The sequence below is a fragment of the Dermacentor silvarum genome, chromosome 1, assembly GCF_013339745.2.
Source record: "Dermacentor silvarum isolate Dsil-2018 chromosome 1, BIME_Dsil_1.4, whole genome shotgun sequence".
NCBI lineage: Eukaryota > Metazoa > Arthropoda > Arachnida > Ixodida > Ixodidae > Dermacentor > Dermacentor silvarum.
In genome coordinates, this window is record NC_051154.1 from 72,193,686 (window position 1) to 72,218,376 (window position 24,691).

The window sequence follows — 24,691 nt, forward strand, 5'->3', positions numbered from 1 at the left end:
GCACGGCTTCCGCCCGTTTGTGATCTGCCGTGTCTGGCCGCGTAATGACGTGTTGCTCGAAAAAGAAAGTGCTGGCCACCACGAAAATTCATCGCTGGAACCGAGCACAGTCTGCTTGAAGACTACCCACGAAAGCGGATTAACCTTGCAGCCCCTGGGCTTGTGCGCCGGTGAGTAAAAAAGCAGTGCTTCGCATTTTCAACTTTGAATTTCTTTGCGTGCGAGGCGGATAAAGCAGATTCCTGTCGTCAGTTCTTAAAAGTAGAAAATAGTAATAATTATAAAGTTATTGCCCTTCCAAAGCAATTCAAACGAGGCTCTTGCTATTTTGCCAAGTTGCTAAAATTGCTAACATGAGTACGGCATAGATAATAAAGTTTTGGCTGTTTCTGCATAAATGATACACCGCGATAAGTTCACTGCACATTAGTGACAGGTGTACTTCCGGTGATACAGTTAGATTAACTGCATTTGAGACATAATAAAATGACTGTGTTTATTACTAGTATCTGGCAGAAACAATTGTCATCTAATCGAGGCTTGGCTAAGCACAGCCCACACAAGGACACCACTGAAAGAAATGCACACTCAAAACAGTGTTGGTGTGTGTGTGTGTGTTTTTCTGTCATGGAGCGTTTCGTGCATTGTTCTCTGTCATACATGAATCACAAACTCAGGCACACTTCCACCATAGTAATTGAGGCTCTTTTTTCTTTCGATTCCAGCCTCCAAGACGCTGCTCATATTTGGACTCATCCCTTTGGACTCTATTGTCTCTGAACGTACAAGTCAACCGTGAATGTGTCACCACCGGAAGTAACATCAAGGGCCAGCATCATCACAGGGTATGTATTTGAACACTTCAACTAGAACCGCGATTTATTCATTATGGGACAAACTTTTGTTTCACCATTTTTTGCTTGCATGTGTGTCATGGCTTTGTCATTTCTCTTTTCAGGAAGACGGACAAAAGAGAGATTATTGGTCTGCAAGCTGCCCACGCTAAGCCACAAGATGCTCAACTGTCACCATAATGACAACAGGTCCTCTTGAACTACGTGCCTCACTATGAAATGTTTGGAAGTTTACCAGATAGAGAGGTGTGAGCCCTGTTAGGAAAGCAGCAGTCTACAGTTCTGTATTGTACCGAGCGGGAATGAGAAATTTGACATACAAGCTTAGTTGCTTTTAAGGGCGTTTTATGACAATCGGGGAAGTAACATGTTGAGTCCCAACTTGTTTCTTTTCTAGTCATTATAGCCGTGACGACCAGAACAGAAACAATGTAGCAAGCTCCTACTTGCTAATGCACAAACTCTGTCATCTGCTCTGTGCAAATCAATTTGACGGGCATTAGTGCCATGAAGTATCACATGCTCCCTCACAACGATACTTTGTTACATGAAAATGCAAAGAATTTTAAAATGATCAAAAGCGCCTAATGCAATTTTAAGGAAATGACACTTCATGTTGACTGAAGCTCTGGCAGTCACTCTTCATTTTATTTTTTGTTTAAAGTACCCTCAGGGCCACCTGGCATTAAAGAGGGGAGTGGTTACAAAGTAGTAGAGTAAAACAAACAAGTGCAGTGAGTTCTTGTAACATAATGATTCTCCTGATTATACAATGTTAGCTAATGTTTTGCAAAAAGTTTGTTATCTGTGATGGCTACGATACTTGGTGGTTACATTTCTGAGATGTACGGGGCATGAAAGAAAGACTTCGTGTTACATGAATCAATCCCTACCTTACTGCGATGATCGACGCAATTTGAAATGCACTGAGGCCGCAGTATGAAGTCGTCATGAAGTGTGGTGCGATAAAAAATTTTATGAAATAGAAAAAGATGGCCGACTCTGCGGCGATTAGCTAGTGGAATGAGTGCTAGACTAGTTTACATTGAAGTTATACTTGCGGTACGGTTATAATTAGAAATAATGAAACGAGTAGAGTTACTGCGTACTAGTTCAAGTGAAGTAATAAGATTAACGCGACTGGCATCCCGTATTGCAGATGCATATTCACGTTTCGAGCGAATTAGTCTTGTAAAGCTGTAGTTCTAAAGTAGACAGTGCTTTGGAAAAGTTGCGCCATAAGTACCCGAGCATGTTATTAGCATTGCTAATGATGCACTCTATATTAATGGTCCAATTTAAGTTATTTGTAATGTTTACACCGATATATTTATATGGCATGACAAAATCTAAGGGAACGTTAACATGGCAAGTGCTAGGATTAGAATTAGATCTGGAAATACGCATTATTTTACATTTGTTTACTACAAGAGGCTCATATACAGTTTGCATGAAATCAATAACTAGGCTAGTACTGCACCATAAGAGATATCTAGAAAAGGCAAGCTCACACAACCGGCCAGCCTATTTCACACTTCACAAACTTGAGAAATCACTAAAAACAAATACTGTTTCTCTTCAAACAGCAGATGACAAACCTGAGCGCCGTGTGCTCCCAAAAAGATTTTGAAATGTACTCGCAGAATAAGTTCAGCTTAACATTCAGCTAATCAACAGTGGACGAGCACGGGAAACCTCACCTGAGCACTAAATGTGCAGCAGAAGGATATCCAGAGCACAAAATATGTGGTGTAAAATTTAGCATAACCCCCCCCCCCCCCCCCCCCTACACTTCGTGCTACGAGAGCAATGGGACATTGCAGCTCGAGCTCATCTTGCTGACAGTACATTTTTGCCGAGCATTTTTTTATGTTCCTTTCTTTACTCTAGCTGAAATCGTCGAACGCAGAGAATGTAAAACGTCAAGCAGCACTGTACGCAATACAAGTACGAGGGCAGCTCAGCATACATATCACTGCCTGAACCTTCGTTCGCCCTGCTTTACGGCACGCCGAACACGATGAGAAAACTTCGCTCGATTTCACCTTTGCGTTCCATTAAATAGATGGTTATTTGTGTTTCTGTATGTTGTAAACTCGGTGACGGACAACATTAAGTCCACCTGAGCTGTACGAAAATTGTGAGCATGTACTGCCTCATTCACCATTGACAATAAACAATGTAAGCTTACTTGTTTGAAGTGTTTTATTGCCAGTTGAGGCCTCTCGGTCACCTGGCGACATATACAGATATCTGTAGTCATGTTATAGTACAGTACACACGAATACCGCCCCGAAAGCGGTAACAAAACGTCCAAAACCGGCGAGCGAGCAGCGCGACCAGCCCTACGAACCGCTACCGTAGCGGCCATATTGCTCACTACGTAATGATGATGATGTTAGTTTCGATTCTGCCACCGCCATCTCTCGGTCGCATACTTTAGTTCACAACGCCACCGCTACGCTTATTTCCGTTGCACTGTGGAAGGTACAGTTTCCCTTCTCTAAGTTTGTATGGGTGTTCTGTGACGGTGCGGTCGAGCGACGAGCGCGGTTGTTGGCAGAGTAAAAGTGCCCCCCCCCCCCCACCCCCGCTCCCTGCGGCGCTGGCTTCCCGCTTCGTTGCTTGCGCGTGGGAGATTGAGTGCGTTCGCTCTCCGTGATAGCGCGCATCCCCGCACTACGGCGCGCGGTGAAGATTTTATCTATACGGAACCTCACGGCGAGGGCGACGGCTACGGCGACGCCGACGGCAGAAATCCGGTTGATGTGTCCATATAATTGCTATCGCAATAAAAGCAAGGCTCTAGCATCAGTCAGAAACACCTGGCCAGACTCAATGTCATCAATGCTTTTCTGAGCCAGGCCAGCCTTAATGAGCCCCTCGTAACGGTCGTAAAGCTGAAGCCTCTGTCAGCAACCGGCCGATTCACAACGGGCGTCGACCAATTATTTCGACACCAGCAATCCAAACAAGCTCGATTATTCGGACTACTTTGAGGCACCATCACTGGTCCATAAACTTAATGTATAAGTACGACCGAAATTTCGGACACCTTAAAGTACGCCATATATAATTCGGACTCCGCCTGCACGACTGTGTGCTAATTTGACCCCCGTGTTGAGCGGAAATAGTATTTTGGCGTTGATACGTTGCTGGCATCACCGTGGCATGGTGGTCGGCCATGTTGCCGATACCTCCTGAAAACCGAAACTAGCGAAGCCTAGTTAATCCAGGACCTACCGCGCCCGAACCGTCGTGCAAGCGAACTCAGGCAAGTCATTCGGGAGGGCTCCGCGCGTCCAGCGTTTATTCATTAATTGACGCGGCGCCCACTACACCCTCGATGTCTCCGCCGACGAGGACAGTGACTGTCTTAAAAAAAAAAAAAAAAAAAAAAAAAAAAAAAAAAAGCAGTCATATCGGCTATGATAGCGCGGTCGTCTCCTGCGCGGCGATTTTGTAGCGATGCATTCCCTTCGATTCTATATGCTGCGCTTATCGTCCACCGTGCTCTGCCAGCTGATAGCATATAACACAGGCGGAGCGCCGCTCTCACACCACTGACGAAGCGCAAGGAAGTATAGCAGCGGAAAAGGCATCGCTACAAAATCGCGGTCCTCTTGCCAAAGGTTGAAGCTTCGGTGCATGCATTAATTGTACTTTCGTCTTTTTGTGGCGACAGCATAACAATGGTAGAGATACGGACTCACCAGATCGTAGGCAAGCGACCGCGTTGACAAACTTCGGCTTTATTTTTGGACGATCCCTTTCCGGGATACTTTCCCTTTAGCGACATTTCGCGCGACTAGCGCTGGACACGTCGACGGATGATGGGGTTCCTAGCGCACCACCAAGTATGCCGACGCTAGTGACGCGTAATTCCCGCGTGAACGTATCCCTGAAAATGGTCAACCGCGAATAATGTCTTTTTTTAGCCACTGGCGGAATAAATAGTTATTTTCTGGCGAATTTTGGTATTTCCGACTCCCAATTATTTGGACTTTTAGGCGGTCCCCTTCGAGCCCGAATTATCAGTCACTGTTCGATTTACTGAGCCGCTTTAGTCATGCGCGCTACGCACGTCTGCAGGCCACTGCGGCCACACTCGTAATGCGCAGGCGCTAATTTTGGCGCATTTCGGCGCAAAATCGTGTATTTTTATCAGGATGGCGCAGGAAATCTCGTATGGCGCAATCTGGCGCAGGAGTGCGAGCACTGAACGCAGCGAAAAGACTGAGAGGACACGGGTCAGGGTTTCTACCTCCCCTTTCCACTTCTCGTGTTTGTCGTAGCAACAAGCAAAATGGACGCAAATACGAAACGAGTAAAGAATTTTTGGGCAGCCCGTTACCTTCCAATGGGCAGTGAAAATCCCTCGGACATCCGGATAAGATCCCGATGTCCAAGTCCTAGAGCAGTCGTACTGGGGACATCCAGTGGATATCATCGGACCAATTTTAACATCCACTTCTTCTCCTCCTGCGGACGTCCTCAGGTCACTCGTGCTGGACATTTTGTCAACAGACCTAGCCGGACTTTGCTCGAATTTTTAGTCACGAAGGGCACGTGCCATTTTTGAGCATTTCTGCGTTTGGAAATGCCAACGCAGAACCGGCGTCGAGTTCATTCAAGCTATGTGAACCACATCTAGCTTTGTTTAGTGGATTTCTCAGCAAAATATCAACCAGTCGTCAAATGTTAACATGCAGCATTAACTTAATCAAATTCTAATTCTACCCGCTGTTTTTTTTTTCTTTCTTTCTTTCGGAGAGGGTTCAGGTACCAACAGAGGCAGGTTTATGGACAGGTTCTAACGCACACCGTGATCGTAAGCATCTCAAGCTTTTGAGACCATCTCATTATTTTTGTTTACAGCGCCACAGAAACTTTTCCGCGCTTACAGTGATCTGAGAATATAAGTAGATCGATACTCTCAGATCTCATTTCACTTGCAGCACTTGGGGGCTGGAAATTTTTGGCTAGTGCTGCAAAAGCTGAATAAATGATTAAAACTATGTGTGAAAGTGTTTGTCTGTCCATTTTTGCGTAAACATAGCTTGCTTTTGGAATCTGTGTTTCATGGGTGTGCAAGTTGTATTTTCATTGATAAAAATCAATACGGCATCATCTTTGCAGCACAGATCCTACAGAGGGCTAATGTTTACACCAATTGTGCAATTCAGCCGATTATAAATAAAAACGAACATCTAGCTGGCACGCATCCCTTAATGGTCAACGGTTGGTTGTACGGATGTCTGACGGAAATTAAGCAATGAAAACATAAACTACCCCAGCAAAAATTCTGATAGAAGTCTCTGTCGGTCTTATACGAAATATATAGGTCCATTAATACAGGGGCGTAGCCAGGGGAGGGGTTCAACCCCCCCCCCCCCCCTTACCCACCTTTTGTTCTCGTCGCTTCGCGCTGACATAATTCATAAAACCGGTGCTACTATCACAATTTCATTCCTGGGCGCTTCCGTTTGGGTTGGTAATTTACAGCGAATCATGTCTGCATATGGAAAAAAACTGTCACGGTGTTTGTCAAGGCTTTGACACTCTGTGAAGTTTTGGGCGACAATGTGGCGGCCGCATTCTGAAGCAACAAATGCGCAACAAATGAAGCAACGAATGCGGCAGCCGCATTTTAGATGATGGCGAAAACGCTCGAGGCCCGTTTACTTAGATTTAGGTGCACGTTAAAGACCCCAGGTGGTCGAAATCTCCGGTATACATTTCCGCCGCTTCCCTTCAGATGCCGGTTAGGCCGCGATCGCGCAGGATCTTAGTCTGCGCGAGAAACGTCTCTTGTTTGCGATTGCGCCCCTACGGAAGGCTGGTAATTACTGTTGTGTTGTTGAATCCCAAACCAGCAATTACGGAAGGCTGGTAGTTGCCGTTTTGTTGTGGAATCCCAAACCAGCAATGTACACACGAAGGGGTTGATGACAGCAGTGAAATTCCACCGACTCGCAATAGAATGCACGAAACACACAGCCGACAAGCATGAATTATTGCTGTGCGCAGTAGAGCGTAAACTCTTGTTGCAGGCGCTGAAAGTTCTCGTCGGAGTTCACGCGTCCTGAGAAATTGATCATGTGCACTATGCACTGAACAAGAACGGATCGAGTTCATTCCTGCATCACTAGTACACCCATCAGTCGAGATTCTGTGAGGTAAAGGCCGCTTCCTGTTTGCACCGGCGTAAGTGAAGCAGAAATGAGTTGCATGCACTACTTAAAATGCGTACACATGCCATATCTATGATGTGCGGTGAAATATTCTGTACAATTCTGAATCTGTTGACGTAAAGGCAAATGACGGCTGCACGCTCGCACACAGCGGAAGACACAGCGGCCCATGCACTTGCCGCAGGAAATGCAACCCTCTCGTATGAGGGAGCAGGGCGACGAAAGCTTCGGAAAAAAAAAATAATAATAAGCCTTACGCGTTTTTGCGCGTATTTAAGTTTTCTAGCGCAAAGACGCAGCGAACAAGCTATTGCTATGGGAGTAGGTATAGCCTGGTCACACGTGCATTTTCACGCGTATAGCCGTCCTTGTGAAACGCACTTCGCCCCGACGAGGACGACGCCATCTACGCTTAACGGAAATTAACAATTAATGTCTCCTCGAAGACTGGTCCATTCAGTGGCGCGATGACAGACCGTTGCTCAGAACGCCCACAGTACCTGTCGTACTTACTGTATTTACTGAGCTTACTTTACTTTTTACTTAATTTCTTCACAAGCACACGCACACGCGAGGAGGAGGAGGGGGGGAGGGGGGGTCCCATGTCTTTGATATACATGTATAGTCTAATTAAACTACCGATATTTATTATCGATCACGTGACGTTGAGGAAAGCACGAGCTTGCCCCCCCCCCCCCCCAAAAAAAAAAAAAAAAAAAATTTCTGGCTACGCCCCTGATCCAATAAGAAAACCTACAGGTCCCATAGCAGAATGTACAGGTCCCATAAAAGTTCCTGGCAGTCCTGTATCAAGACAATAAATACAGTGTTCTGTAAGACAAATAAAATGTTTTATGGGTTCCAATTGAAGCAATAGAAGTACTGATCTACACTTGTATTGGACAAATAAAATGCTTTATAGGTCCCAATAGATGGAAGTAGTGATCATGATATAAACTTGTATTGGTAGTATTGCTTGGCAAGAAGTCGACCAAGCAGACGCGCCAAACATCGAGAATGAAGGCAGAAATGGCGTCGCTTAGTTTAATAAACGGTTTATGCGTTCCAAGCTGTTTGTTTGTTGTACTCATGATATTTAGGTACCTTCTGTTGTTTCACTGCGTAATTTCGTAGAGATCATAGCTGGCCGCCAGCACACCTGTAAGGGTAGAACAGTTGGGGCTATATATAGGGCACGATTCGGATTCGTTGTATAAGTGCTGTCCTGTGTGTGCTGACTGCGGTTGCTGCTGTTGCCTTGCCAAAACGCTCAAAGTCGGGAGGGTTCACGTAAAAAGATTTGCTTTAGAATGAACAGTTAATACACCTTTGTAGAAGAAACCACTTTGGTACACAGTGCTGATGTCGACACCAATACAGGCTTATCAGCTTTATTAAGTAAGTGTCAGGTCTATCGTTTCATAATTCAATAAAATGAAAGCAATAAAATATTTCTTTTATAATTTTTCCTAGGGTACTTCCTGCGTCCATGGAACATCCGTATATCCGCTGCAGGCATCCACAGGACACCCTTAGGACTGCCAGTTTGTATGCGCCTTGTAGTCCTGCGGATGTCTGCCGTATATCCTTCGGCGATCTGCGGAATTCCTTCTGCGGAATTCCTTCTGCGGAATTCCTACGGATGACCAAAATATCCAGAAGCAGTAGTCCTGTGGACGTCCAGAGGAGTTCAAACGCCCATTGGGCTTGGCCTTGCCCAGACTCCTTGCATTGGAGTGCATGTTGGCTCGAAGCTGCACACCTATTACGTCTTAGCTCTGGAAAACTTGCTTTCAGCAGCACTTTTTGGTTAAAACCGAACTACCGAAAAAAATTTGGTATCTTTTTTTTAATTCTTTTTGGTTTTAACTAGAAAAGATTGAACCCTAAATGTACTTGGTATGAATATTTTGCAACTCATTGTTTGTTCTCAGTTTCTCATAATAATCTATAGCATACAAATGCAACAATTGTCAAGAGCTTTACACACAGCTCTTACATTTCCTTTCATTTGGCTGATTACTGGCCATCCAGCAGAAAGGGAATGCCACCGCAAGATAAATTTTACATACAGTGCATTTTATGATCAAGAAAGACAACTTTATTGATGAAACATAAACAAGATGTAATGAACATTCATATGAATATATAAACAGTGACTAAAACTGTGCATCATAGCCAAGCTGCTTCCTTGGCTTTTCATAAAAAGAGGAATTCGAATAATAAAATCAACATATGAGTAATATTACAAGAAAGAGGGGACATCTGAAAAAGAAAATGAAATAAATGAGATGAAACCAAAAGATCAAAAGAATAATGCTTGCTATATGGGAACAAGGAAATGTAACCCACCTGGCCCTGTTAACTCCACTTCCCCTGAATCGTCCATCTATAAAGCACAAGCAGAGAGAAAAAAAGAAGAGTCATTAAACGCAAATGCTAGCAAATTCAAACTCTGAAGATTGGAACGTGCCTGCCTTGACGTAGGCACCCATGCAACAGCATGCACCAACATAAAAACCACATTGCCCTGCACAACCGTACTACCAACACCGAGTCCCTAACACAGCAGCAACAATAACTAAATTCTAGAAATGGAAATAGACAGTTAATCAACATCCAGGTTATAATTTTCAGGTATTTATATTTAGGGAAGGAAAGCTGCAGGATGGCTTTCAACCTTGATTGTCATTTTCAAGATTGTGTTCATTTCAGTGTGCAGCTCTATTGAAAATGTGTAAAACATGATGACTGCAAGTAATAGAAGCAAACAACATGTACAGAACAAAGTGAAGAGCTCAGCTTGACTATACGAGTCTATGGAACTTCTTCCCAAAACAGTAAAATGTAAGAGCCTTCCTCAAATGGGGGAGCATATTAGACAAAAACAAATGCGGATTCCAAATTTGCTGATGAATTTGTCTATCTGTGAAATAAGAAAAATGAAGTGGAAATATAATTTACTTCAAATAAAGGGATATGTTACTGCCTTATGATACTAGTTTTGGCAACACTGTACAGCAGTACTTCATAGTACTAATGTGTGCAATTAAAGTGCTACTCCTAACAGGCACGTGTGGGGGAAATTAAAAGTGCATTGAAACACTACCTAAACAAGGTAAATAAACATTCTTGACCTGGGGTCATTACACGCGCACTGCGTTTGATAGGTGGCGTTCAGGCGGAGCAATTGCCAAACTGCCGGCAACTTTTGCAAGGCAAGGTCGCCTGCCGCAAGCAACACCCCTCCTCCTCCTCCTCCTCCTCCTTCCACGTGAAACATCCCAGACCCTAAAAGCAAACATTGCCATTTCTGTTGGAAAAATTTAGGAGTGTGTGAATGAGGTTTTACAAAGATATTTCTAAAAAAAAAAAAATGTTTGGTGAGATAAACGCTCTTTGAAGTTTCCAGGAACAAGCAAATGTTGGTGGAGGCAAATTTTTTTGAAAGTCTAGTGTGAAACTAGGTGCAATGACAAATGTTATCTTAGAATATTCTACTGGCCTGGTTCTTTTGTGTGACACCATAGGTGAACACATTTATGAATTTTCCATACTTAATCGACTCAATAAAAAAGCAAAAATTGTGTTTTCTAAACTTTTTGCATAAACATTGTTGATGTTTCAGCGGCAATTTTTGCCGCTTTTTTTCTTTAGCTACAGTTTATGTTAACAATAAGGTTAGAGAATCAAATCAAATGACTTATCACAAAATTACTTCCAAAGTTGCCAAAAAGTCACTTTTTCATGATGTTCACACCTAAATTAGACATTAGGCCCTCCAGATAAAAACATCTGATAGCTAATTATTTCCACCAACCTTTGAGCTTGTAATGTATAAATTTAAGTTCGACTATATTTTGCTTGAGGTGCGAAAAATATTTCTGAAGTCCACAACCATTTTCACAGGTAGGCACAACTGAACGGCTTCACTGCAAAACACGTGCAGGCCATAATTGAATTCTTGCCGTGCTCATCAACTCCCTACGCATCAAATATGGACTCGTGATCTTTATGTGCTGTAAATGGCAGTTAGGTATACGTTCATGCTGTTCGAATGTTGATGCTCCGTAACTACATTTTACAATAATACATTTGTGTGATGAAAGCAAAGCATGACTGTTCGAGGCCGTTATTGGGACTGAATACTTACCAAATGAGATATTGTGCACGGCGCTGATACATTGTTTTGTAAGTACTACAGATCAGCAGATGACGAGTTACGTAATCTGAATTGTGAACACTTGAATTGTGAACACTTTGTGCCAACTGTGGTATAGGAGACAAATATAAAAGAAATTTTCAGTTTGCAGGCTATTGCTAGTCAGCTGTGAGCGTCCGTGGGCTTAGTCAAGCGCCGTTTTCCTTCTGCTGTGAAACAGCAGAGAACAAATGACCGTTTGACTATTGTGCCTCCATGTAGGATAGAAAGAGGCTAAGTTAGCCTTTATGTATCTGCCACTGCAAAAAGATCACACCTGTGGTGTGTTCATCTACCTGACTGCCCCAATGCCCCAATATTAGAAGTGGTGAACTGATGAACATACGCCGTTTACAACACAATCTAGACCTTCAATGCACAGATAACCGGCTTCTATGGGAGCCCCCTGCACCAACTCTCGTTCTACCGTTGACCATTGGTGTAGGTCATTTTTATTACTTGTTTGACTCATACTCTACGATTGGCCGGGATGACGTTGTAATGAGAGCGGCAGCTGTTCTGCTGTGGCAAATTGCTTGCATAGTTGATTTTTGCAAACAAAGTGGCAGTGATGTCACAAGGCTATGATCAGTCACTTGGCTTCCAAAGATGACTGGCCTAACAGGAAAAATGGTGGCACGTGTAGTCTGCTGCTTTCCAATATAGCGTTAAATAACCGCTCGTATTGCCTTTTTGCATGCAGTAACAAACTGCACAGTACTTGCACATCAATTCACAGTGTTTATATAGAGTTCATAAAGTTCACAACAGTTGCATTCCTTATCCAATTTGAAGAGGCAATCGCTTTTCCGCGATTTAGAAGTGCAAACAACGGTAACATCTCGGAACACAGCTAACTCTTAAAGCTGCTTGTGAGTTCAAAAAGTGAATAGCACATACATCTTTATTACGTGTGTATCCTTGGCACCCTCTTTATGCTGCCACTGTGCAATGCAAGAAAAGCTACCTTTGCAGTTTGAGGGCAGTGTAGTGTGTTTTAAAGCACTGCAATACCTGTTGCAAGCTTAAAACTGCCCTGGACCACCTTTCCTTGAAATAGCCTTGACCTATTTCTTGCACATATATTGGTTGCAAGAAACTTGTGAAAACTTATGCCAGATCATTTGCCTCATTCAGGCTTGCACCTATAATGGCACACGACAGTATCACTTTTGGGGTCTGGGACGTTTCATGTGGAATGAGCTGTTGTTAACATGAGATCCAAATATTCCTCTGCATGTCGCAGGGAACCTACAATCACTATAGCTATAGCTCTCTATATAGATCACTACAGCTCTCTCCTGTGGTTTTCAAGATCTGTGCTTTTTTTTTTTTCTGCCTTATGCAATGTCCGCAATGTAGGGCAACGGCCTATAAACACAAGCCATTGTGTACATGCATGCACACCCTTCCATATTTTCTAGGAAACAGTCAAGGGACGGTTCTTAATGTATCCTGCCCATCCTAAGAATGCTTCTTTGTTATCCTTGTGCACTTTTGTCAGAAACTAGTCTCAAAGGGCTAGTTATGGTACCAGGGGTACCATAAGTGTACTGTGCATGCCATCAGGATATGTCATCTGGATTTGTGGGGATCTACACTTGGCATCGTAAAGTCAGGAGTCAGATGTTTCTCGAACATTCCTCGAATATTTGTGGAGTGGGTCAATGAGCTGAGAGACTAAATTTTGCACTCATATCTCTATCCATGTTGGGTCAGAAATTTCTTCTGGAATATGTTCCTTGAAAGGCATCGCTCTCATGCCAGCGTGCATGCTGCCCAGAGTTAAGAAATAGAGTCTGACGGCTCTTTTAAAGAGGGTGTGGATGCAGAGATGAGTGGTGCTTTTGCCACATACTTCTTAAGGTATGCATAAAACATCACAGCCTGAACATTTTATAGCCCCCTATGATTTATGCCGTATACAGTGCACTCCTGCATTAACACAAGGGAAATTTACAAAGCACATGCAATGCCAGCATTGTACAGCGTAGACCACTTATAACGTAACCGCTTATAGTGCAGGACCGGATATAGTACGGTCTTTTCAGACTCCCATTAATTTTCCCATAGCACTCCATGTATACGCATACCGCTTACAGTGCAGCCGCGCGAGACGAAATATCGGTTATAATGCGGCTTCCGCGGGAAAATCTCGCTGACAAGGGCGGCAGTGTGCACCCTTCTCAACAAGGTGCGTGCTGCCGGCCGGCACATGCATTATTCAATGCAATCAAATGCTCGTTAACTCGGACTTATTTGGCCGCACATAGGTTAATTCGGACTACTTTCAGGGCTCGGGAGCGAGGAGCGCCACAAAAGTGTGACACAAAAGAGCAAGAACGGCGCTAGCGTCCAACCGAAACGAAGCGGCGAAGTCTGCGTCGCCACAGCCATCAGTTGAAATCGTACGTGAATGACAGCAACGCCGAAACGCTTCGAGCCTCTTTGTGTCTTTAAAGCCTGTATTCTAGCGTTTACCGCCGCACATAAAATTGCGTTGGCCGCGGGCTTTCGTAACTGCGTAGTCGTCATCCACGATCGCGTCCATAGCGGCCGCGGTTTTCTCAGCAGCGGTTGCGGCGAACAGTAGTTTCGTTTTTACTCGGTACGCGCGTCGGACGCGTGCCTAAAAAAACTGCATAGCCGCCATCAATGAACGCATAGATAGCGACCGCGGTTTCAACTGGAGTTGTTGCAGCGAATGGTAGTTAATCCGTCCAGACTCGGTGCGTGCGTCAGGCGCATGCCTTCAGCACTGCAAAGTCGCCGTTCATAATCGCGTCAATAGCGGTCACGGTTTTTTCTGCAGCGGTTGCGGCAAACAGTTGTTTCGTTTTGACTCTGTGCAAAGCTGTCGAGCTTGAAGAGCACCGGCTACATTGAGATTATGTTTTCGCCAGCTCAATGGCGAAAACGTAATTGCGATGTGCGCGCGATAGTACAAAACGTGTCTACATGCTTGGTCTACATGTTTTGCATACGTGCAGGGCTTGAAAATCGTTATTTTGGTTATAGTGCGGTAACGTTTATAGTGCAGATATTTGCGACTCCGGCGACTTATGTTATAAGGGGTCTACACTGTATCATACTAATGGGAAGAAAATAATACCAATATGAATGCCAAAAGAATCCAAAAAAGGGCTGTTTTGAAGTGTGCACCAATTTAGACTTTTTTTTTTTTTACTGGTGGCTGTTTGTAGTTAAAACCATATAGTCAGCCTCTGAGCCACATCTTGAAGATGAAATGCTCTGAGAGTTCAAAAACAAACGAGAAATGTCTAAGCTGGAAAAGCATTTAGGAAATTCTTAAATGTCTAATAAACAAGCAGTCTGTTTTAACATTCTGCCATAATATTTTATGAATGAATACCTTGACAAACATTAATAACATTTGTCATTCCATCAAATTATAATAACAGCTGTTGCTGCAGTTGTACACCATAACTTGCATGTTTTAGGGAATAAGAACCAGAAAATTGTACTCCAATCTCCAAATGCACAGGATACTGGCCAATTTGCATTGCACACTTTCTGATGTCTTCAAGTACCACGAGCTTGAAAATGGAGTCAAAACAGCATGAAAGGGAAAAAGCAAGAACACGCATCGACAACAAAGCACTGCAATCCATGTTGATGTTTGGTCCTGATGTTGCATGCTGCTTTGACTGCGATATGTACCAGCTAGTCTGTGCGAATGCCAAAGTTGAATATGAAAGACTTACCTTGAACCAACATGAAACATGAGGGGTCATCTACAAAGAACACAGCAAGCATTAAAGTGATTGCAAACAAGACATAGAAGCAATGCACTTTGATTTTAGAAATCCAGCCCATTACACTAAGTCCTTTACTCAGTCTCTGGATGTGTTTGTTATACCTTCCTCCTTCATTATACCATGCAACTAGTTGAATGGCACTTTTTCGTGTTTCGCAGGGTTTTTTTTTTTTTTTTTTTTTCAGCTTGGAAAAAACTTTTATACAGCATGTATTGAGCAACAAATAGCTGGATAAGGAATTTTTCAGGATAGTCTACAATTTTCTCATTTACACTTTTGTTGATCTGAATATAATATTTGAGCAGTTGATTAATTAATAACTAATTATGAATTTAGATGAAACACAAAAAATAGTCTGACTTACTCCAAGTGACAACAAACAACATAACCTCGGTTCTGTCGAGCTACGTGGCACTTGCATATTTTAAAATTTCGGCACAAGTTACGTGGGACACATGGTATATTGCAAAGAGAAAAGGCACAGGGCAGCGCGAGGGATGAGAAGAGAGGAATGAGGAGGAATAAGTGCACAAGTAAACAAGGCATTTGTGGGGATGGCTTCTCGTCTACTATATTATATACTGTATAGGGATGAGAAACACAACTTCGTGGTTATCTTCGATTTTATTGCCCAACAGTTTCGGTCAGTGGCCTGACCTTCTACAAGGGCTACAGCTTCTGTAACTATATTTCAAGCTACATTCAAGGGCTGCATTTGCTCGAGCCCTTGAAAAAGGTTGGTCCACCGGCCAAAACTTTTGGGCAATAAAATTAAAGATAACTGCAAAGTTGCGTTTCTCATACCTGTTATGCTTGGCTCTTTGAAAAAACTAATGAAGGAAGCTATGAGCATATAGTACATCTGGCATTTTTGCACAGCTAAACGGCGAGGCTGACTTACTTCGCTGCTAATAATGTAAGTTTCAGAAGACTAATTAACCCCTTAACCATTCTGAACATGCCACGCTCGTCCACGACGCATTCCCAAAGCGTTTAGGACACGTGTGGCTACCCAGTGAACCACTAATATTCATTGGATGTACCACAAAAGACCAAATATCCAAGACATTTAACGACGTCCAGCTTACATCTACAGTATGTTCGACTAGTACGTGGCAGTCAAGGGACATCCAGAGGACGTCGAATGTCCTTATGATTTGGACATCTCTTGCACATTCAAAGCTCTCGTGCATTGATCGTACAGTGTGCGTTATGAGTCGATGCACGCACTATGTCGCAGAAATACAAGCAAATTGTCTCTAATGCCTAAGAATGGGAAGCTAGGAGAGCAAAAGCATTTAATTATTTTGCAATTTAGCACGACCTTTGCACGCACTGCTCGAGGTCTAGTAACGTTGCTGCCGGACACCGTGCGCAAAAGCCAATACTTTCGCCATTTTTTCGCTATGCTTTCGGTCTCGGTTACGTCATTTTCTTTCTCATACAAAGATGCTTTATTTTTCAGTTATATCTATTAGTACATTGTTGAAAATGCGTAACCTTTAACTTGCTGATGTGTTACGAGAGTTTAGAAAGAAAAAAAAGAAGCTTGAACTCGCAATAGCTTTGACTTCGCATCGCCACTGATATCAATTCAGCAACACGCGCTTCGATGCAAGTGCGCAGCAATGTTCCGTTCGCGAGCAGCGTTTGCTTTATTTGTGTCTTTTCGACTTTTGTGCGGTTGACCATGGCCCAAGTACTGTATGTATATACTAGGCAGAACTGTACAGTTGCATGCTGAAATTTAGAGCTGTGCTTCTGACTGCTATTTGTGGTACGTTTGTTCGCCTTGCGGAGCGCTTACGGGAATGTTCTGGAGGCAATGTTGTGATGGTTAATTTTCGCACATGTTTGTATCGCTTGGTTTCCAGCGCTCCTCTTCAATTGTCAGGGATATTTCTCATTTGCAATGCCTATCTCTAAGTCTCTGGCAGCATTATGTTATTGGCACTTTTGTGATCCGAGAAGCTGCCTGACCAAGTTGCCTATCAAGATGAACATTCCATCTCTGGATTCTGCTTGCGTGGAATTTATTTTACCATATATTTTTCAATGCAGTTAGAAAGTACTGGCTTTCTATCTTGAATCCGGTAGCCCCAGAAGCAGGTGCTGCCAAGCAGGCCATGCACTTTTGGTCATTAATTAGTATGTGATACTACCTCTTACTAATCAGTTTTATTCTTTTTAATTATAATTGTGGCACTGTGCCTACTAGTCATTTTGTGCCTACTCGTTACTTGTGTTTATTTAATAAAGTTTAATTTTCGAAAATCTGTTTTTGATTCTGTTTTTTTTTTAGATCCGCGTTTAACCTGTTTGTATACAGCGAGAACATGTAATGAATAATTTCATACATGTGCGTGGCTGGGGGCCGATCATTTTTGTAATAAAGCTTTATCAGTTGTATAAATAAAAAAGTAACATTGGTATGACATTGTGAGTTTCACTGGTGTGCTATACCTAGTGCTTACTGAACTCACTATTTTTCATTTATCCATTGCAGGATTTTTAATGATGCATAATGATCAAAATGCGGATTTACGGTTTTTTTAGCACAGTTTTCGCATTTTGATGAGCGTTGGAACTATATATATAAGTTGACAGTCACTTTAGCGAGCACTGAAGAGGATGAAGGCAGAAGCCTGCGCACTCACGAAGCATTAATTAAATTATTTGTCATTTGCATGCGTTGTTACTTCTATTGTTTTCTCCTACCAAAGTTGTGGGCTCGAGTGCCTTAATCACCTGTGCCTTAATTAACTTCGTCATATTTAAAACCAATGGTTGTGGGCTCTACTCCCACCAAAGGTCGAGGGTTTGAGTGCCTTAATTGTATCTTAATTAACTTTGTCTTAATTAACACCAAAAGTTGTGTGTTCGACTTCCACCAAAGTTCGAGAGTTCGAGTGCCTTAATTAACTCTGCCGTAATTAACTTGCCTTAAGTAACTTCGCTCTAATGAACACCCAAGGTAGTGGGTTCGACTCTACCTTCACCATGTCAATTGGAATCCAACTTGGAGATAATTTGGAGATGTGGCCGGTTCGCCCATATCTACAAGTGGTTTCGACTCCCAACAAAGGCCGTGGGTTAGAGTGCCTCAATTAACTCTATCTTAATGAACTATGCCTTAATTCGCTTCGACCTTACTAACACCAAAGGTCGAAGGTTCAATCCCCAATTTTGGTTCCATTGAATTTTGGTGCTGCGACGCTGGACATCGGTTTTTCGACCATTGAGCCATCTAAGGATTTCACCTTAAGTGTTGCAGTTTATATTTTCACATTCACACGTTTACACGTTAACAAAACAGTTCAAGCAAAGTCACCAGCTACATGCCGACAATGGGGGTAACTGTGCCATTAGTGTGCCTCAGCAGATGTACCATCGAGGACAAATTAAATGCGAACAGCGGAGTGTGTGGCAGAAGCATAACTAAAGGTATACGGTGCATGTCGTCGGCCAGTCGTTGTGCACGTGCATGGGGATGTAGTTCTCGAGGAAGAGTGCAGCCCTGCTCGCCCTATTGCGATAAACGTCACCCGTATTTTGTCCGAAAGTTGTTTTCTCATCTCTCCTCGGGCAGGGCCATACCCACCTGGCAATACAGTGTTATGGTGACTAGCAACTTCGCTACATCTGTAGCGTGATATAACTGGCATGCACCCAGCTTGCCAACGTGCATTGCTTTGCTTTTGTTACCACCATCAAAGCTGCCAGTGTCTAATCGTAATTTGAATAGCACGAAAAATGTATTGCATTGGATGCGCAACAACAGTGCTAGCCACCTTAAAAGTAATCACAGATAGGAATGGCACTGCAATGGCGGGGTGAGTATACAAGCTTCCAACAGGTGACGTAATATGCACTAGGACAAGCAGCCCCGCACTCCGCATCGAAACCACATGCATGTGTACAATCATCGCTGGCCGACGCCACACACTGTGCTTTTAGTTATGTTTTGGCCACACACTCTGCTGTTCGCATTTCATTTGTATTCAATAGTACATCTACTGTGGCACTCGCAGGTATACAGCTCATTATAGCGTCAGCAGGAAAGATCCACTAGATGTTCTATGGACCTCCTGCGTCCCCAAAAAGAACATCTATTAGAGGTTACTTATGTCCAGCTGCGACATCCTTTCAACGTTAGAGCAACGTGATCTTGATGGGACTTAGATTATCCATGGTACGTATTTGTAACGTTGTTTGGAGAAATATAGATATCTATAGGATGTGTGCAATGTCTCAAACATGATGTTCTATGGACATCTATGGTACATTAATGGTTCACTGGGTAGTCCTTGTATTCGTTCACCCCTTGAGTGTTTCAGACAAGAGACTCTTGTTCGTGGCTTAATTGGCATTGTGGTCAGGAGATGGCTGTATGCGCCCAGCAGTGTTGCGGAAGGGGTGCCCCCATTCCATTCCATTCTGGGGAATTAGCGCTTTCCGCAATTCCATTCCTTTCAATTCCTTGAAATGAAAAAACTTAGCCCATTCCCACTCCGGGAATGCCCAGGCAGTTCAATTCCATTTCTGTAATTCCTTAACGTAGGACAGACATCTAGATAGTTTTATCGAGTTACCCATGAACGCACCATAAAGCTGATGTCATCAGACGCATTAAGAACTGCAAAAATGCGCAAAACATGTTACCAAGGTCGAGGGAAAGTAGCTTGGTGACATACCTGGTACAGTACAACCACCCTACTAATTACCATAGGGGCAGTTCTCCCGCTACCTATAGTATTTGCATGGTCAACATGTTTTAACAGCTTGTGATGTTTTAATACACTGGAGCCCGACTATATCGGAACTGTTTATATCAAATTATCACGTATATTGAACAATTTATAAACACGGTAAATTTACATTGAGAATATATAGCAAAAGTTACTGTTACATCGAACGAAAATAGCAACGAGAACCGATTATCAAACTCCATGTGCCTCAAAAGTGCCCCAACAAGTTGGCTTTCCCTTGCGGTGGCGGGGAAAACTGCCGGCGCGACCCTGGAAAAAGTGGTTTAGACCCGGCTGTGCACGGGCGAACCACAGCAAAAAATGATCCTGGCCTGCTAGCAGCGCTTACAGCCAATCAGAGGCCGTCGTGCTTTCTCCGAGGCGCGGAGGCGGTACAAGTGAGCGCCATTTTTTCTTTCTTTATGCTTGTGTGCCTGCTGCTGCCTCTTTTCCTCGAGTCCTCATTCAGCGTGGTCCGTGCTGCTGGTGTTGGCGCTCTGTGAACTTTCTTGGCGCACTGTCGTCATGGCTTGTGCAAAGAGGCAGAATTTGCCGTTCGCCGCGAAACTGAAGAACAAGGCAGACATCAAGGCAGTCATTGCGTGAATATAGAAGGTTGCGGCCTCAGCTGCTCCGACTCGTTGGACAACGTGGAGGCGTGCGTGCTGTCGCAGGCAGCGAAGTCGTTGAAACAGAAGAAAATCCAGGACTATTTTGTTCCAAAGTAGGGCACGCAAGTAAGCCACCATATTAATAAAGTACTTTTCTTATTGGTATGTGCCTTTGCGTCATCAAATCCTATAGCGGGCCTATATCGAATTATGCCATATATCGAACTAATAAGCGTTTTTTGGAGAGTTCGATATACCCGGGTTCGACTATATTGATTAAACAGAAATGTGTTAATGCTAAAATGATGACATAGCGTATTTTTATGCTGAGAAAAGTAGTGTTTATGGAGACCTTATATTATGGTGTCATCAAGAGCAGCCTTTCGATGAAAAGGCAAAGAGCTGCACCCAGCGATGAAGGCCGACATTATCTTCGGCTGGCTTGCCAGCCCTTTCTCTTGTTGCATGTACTCATGTTCGTGCTTTCTTTTTAGGTGCCGAATCAAATTAGATGAAACTTCGACTAGCATGTATGGTTTTGGAGCAAAGCTTGCAGCGTGCAGCTTAATTGTTTGTTTTCTTCATGGGTAACTTCAAAAGATTGTATCCAATGTGCCATGTTGGCGAACTTACTGCGTGCGTGAGCCGCTGGGCACAGGAGCCGTGTGGCAGTGCGTTATGGAAGCGTTTTTTATTTGAAATAGAAGGCTGGAAAGGTGGGTGGGGGGTGGTAGCACAGAAAGCCAAGGGGGATGCATCGAAACATTGTCTAGCATTCACAGTATTAGCGAACTACTAAATGAACCTCCCCTCCCGCCAACAGGGGCCAGCGCGGCGAGAGGGGAGGGCCTGCCTCCTCCCCCCCCCCCCTAGAACAGAGTAAACATGGGTTTTGTTCGGCGCGAATCGTTGCGGCGGGGTGCGGGAGGCGCCGCTGTGGCCGCACTTATGTGGGCTCTCCTGCTACGGCTGGCTTGCCGAACCAATGCTTTCATAAGTTTATTCTCTCTCAGTATGGAGGGAGAGGGCGCACAGTTCATCGTGGACGATTGTGTGCTGCGCTGACCTGCAGACCTTTGTCGACAGGGTTTCGGGCAAAGTTGGCTGTTGTCTAGACGGGGGGAACAGTATTGTAAAAAGGTTGGGGGGGCGGGGGGTGGAGGAGTATGAGGTGAGATGGCGCGCAAGCTGGTATGCGAAAGCTTGCATTGAACACAAGCATCGCGCCAGTGTCTACGCATCACAACTTATAGAGAAGCGCTTTTTCTAATATGCGTCCGAGTCGCCGACGGCGGCAGAAGCAAAAACAAAGAAGTGAAGGGGAGGAGAGTTAAAAGGGGGGGGGGGGGGGGGTTGAATGCGCTGACAAGGTAATAAAAATCACAAGGTGTAAGGGGGGTGGGGTATGCCGCCATCGTAGTTCCGCATGACGGATACCAACAGTATAGAGCCGCGGATACGCGAAGAATCGAGACAAACTTCTCAGCAACTAATTCTATAAGGACAGAATTGTGGTAGGCACGTTGCTTCTAAATGTACTGTACTTGTAATCAGCCAAGCCATTTTAAAAATACTGCTTTATTGTTAAATTTGAGGCTCTGACTTCTTGTTCAAACGCGGGCTGGTTGGTTCTTCGGCATATTTTGGCAAAGAACAGCGTGTAGACAAAAAAGCGCCCTATTTTCGGAAAAATACCTCATTCCATTCCCGCTCAATTCCTCCAAGCGTTGTCGCCTTTCCACTCCCATTCCATAATGGGGTCACGAAAATGTGTAATGATTTCAGAGTCATTCCAATTCCGGAGTGGTAACTCCACAACACTGGTGCCCAGTGATATCTTTTTCCTTCTACCACTACAATGCGACTGGCGCATGGCTGGAGTTTTTAAAATGGCGTACGGCAGAGGGGGTGCATATATCGCTGGCTTGTCTTCCAAAAAAAGAAAAAGGCATTTCTTCATGTTCTTTCAACAATGACGCGTCCTATACTGAGGTGTACATTGTTTCATCAGACGAATACAAGCGATCAGCAACTCTTCAGGCGAGGAAGACAAATAGGAAAGCTGAGCGCACAATGTCACCTAGCTGCATTAGTGGACTAAAATTTATGTGAACAGAGTTCTGTCATAGCCTCCATGGCTCTCTTTTTTTGGCTGTACCCTGTAAGAAGTTAACCGAAAGCTCACAGTTGATGAATACGATCAGAATGCCACTCTGTAATTTATTGTTTTGAGCTGTACTACACGCTGCCAAAGCTGCCTTAGTAAAATATAGCACTGTTAGCATGCGCACCTTATAGGAGGAAAATGAAAAATCACTGTATATATTCCTTCCACAATTTCGATTGATTAGAAGGTACTTGCGTGTTATACTATGGCTTACAATAAAGTTCAGTAGGCAACATATTTTTAATCTACAAGTTAGTAACTTCTTTAAGCCTTAAAGACCTGCTTTTTATAACAAGAATATTCACAATCAGCAACAAAAAAACAAAAAAAAAGCATTTTGGGTAAGAAATTTCTTGATCTAAAGAAACGGCTAAAGGGTTAACCAAAATTAGTACTTAACTTCTTATTAACACCTTGGGAGCACTTGTTTATATGGAAGCAGTTGCACTTGAAGGCACTTACATTTATTTAAAATGTTGAAAATAACACTTAATTCGAGATATTCTTCTTTGAATTTTAATGCTCAATCCAGGCATTGTCAAAACTGAGCGTGCTGGAAGTGCCAAAAAAAGCAGCCCTGCTGTTATGTCAGATGGAAATGCTCTGTGAAAAAGTGCATGACAAAGTTTGCATGACAGCACGTCACAGCAGATGCTTGCATCAGAATGGCACTTTATCTCACGGGTACGAGTGAACCACAAAGGCAAGGCGTGTAACGTTTGGGGTTACTGGTGTGGCATGATGTACCATCATCATTCAAACTTTGTCATGCATTTTGATACAGGGTGTTTTTGTCTGATGTGATAGTGAAGCTGTTTTTCCGGCCCTCCTAGCGTGCTCAGTTTCAGCGATCAATATATCAAATTAGGAACAATTTTCAAGATTAAGGAAGAATGTGGATTAACATGTCAGTAGTGTCACTGACACAGCTGGTGGGAGACACGAACGGCCAAACAAAGAATACCACAGGCAAAATGAAGCAGAGAAAAGCGGATACAGATGAAGTGTGGGAAACCAACATTTTGTTACACATGATCAAGGATTATATAAAGTAATGTGAAGTAACAAAACTTCACAACGCATCACAGAGGTAGGCCAATAGAAGCGCTATGTGGCTGCTAACTGCGATAATGAAACTGAAACTGGTGAAAATCTACGACACAACAGTGAAAGTAACGCCATATAATGCCAAATAATTAAAGCGCCCTTAAGGTTTTAGTAAAATGTTAATTAACAAATTTTGTAAATTAGTCTTCCCAATAAACTCGCGTTAAATATATTTGCCACATGAACTTCTCTCAAGGTTTCAATAAATAAGAAGTTAAACAACTTTCGTTAAGTCACCTCAAACTTATGTAAAAGGGCAACTGCGACAAAATTTTAGGCCAGATAGAAAGCCTTGTTGCACTATAGTGTAGATATGGAGAAGCCTTTGCGCAAAATTTTACGTTTGAAATAGATGAGTAGATGCATCACGAAAGGTTGCAAATAAAGAAGGAGAAGGTGTGCCGAGCATTATCAGCAGCCACAGGCGCTGGCTCGCTCAGTTGCTGCAAGATGACAAATCAGGTAGACATCCGGGTCCGGGTCTAATCCTCATTGTGCAGCGACATTTCAAGTGGTGCCAAAGCCCAGGATCGAACCAGGGAATTTTACTGGTGCACAAGCTGACAAACCCAAGCAACCACGGATATCCGTGGGACGTCCGCCACCAGTCCAAACGTCCATCTTTTTAAATATCCATCACGGACGTCCATAGGACGTACAAGAGATGTCCATATCCTGTTCGGATGTCCAGAGAACATTCCATCGAGATGTCCGGGGGATATCCTGTTTTGGACGTCCCCTGGCTGTACATAAATGGGCATGCCTAGGACTTAAGTTAGGACATCGATCAATGTCCTAATGCGAAAAGAATATAGTTTGAAATTGTAAAGGTTCGTAATTCTTTTTACATTTTCATGTTTCTGCACTCATAATCAGAGTTATTTTTGCAAGGCAAAACGAGTAGCTGAGGCATCCTTGGAACTTAAAAGACTACAGTTATGCACAGATTTTATTATTTGAGCAAACCACTGCAGCATGAAGCATAACAGACTTCAAAGGCTATGCTTTCACTGGCCTACATAACAATACA

General features: G+C 43.5%; 2 protein-coding genes across 2 annotated transcripts in view; one reads left to right on the top strand and one right to left on the bottom strand.

Moving 5' to 3' along the window:
- LOC119465733 (tubulin polymerization-promoting protein homolog) overlaps window positions 1-24,691 on the top strand; it is a 114,851-nt gene that overhangs the window by 16,962 nt on the left and 73,198 nt on the right. The window lies entirely within an intron of this gene.
- LOC125943923 (uncharacterized) overlaps window positions 9,206-24,691 on the bottom strand; it is a 61,379-nt gene continuing 45,893 nt past the window's right edge. The window contains exons 5-7 of the mRNA XM_049663501.1: window positions 14,975-15,004; window positions 9,401-9,437; window positions 9,206-9,313 (exon numbers count right to left, since the gene is read on the bottom strand). Coding sequence (XP_049519458.1) covers window positions 9,294-9,313; window positions 9,401-9,437; window positions 14,975-15,004 — 87 coding nt within the window. The 3' untranslated portion in view covers window positions 9,206-9,293. The remainder of the gene's footprint in view (window positions 9,314-9,400; window positions 9,438-14,974; window positions 15,005-24,691) is intronic.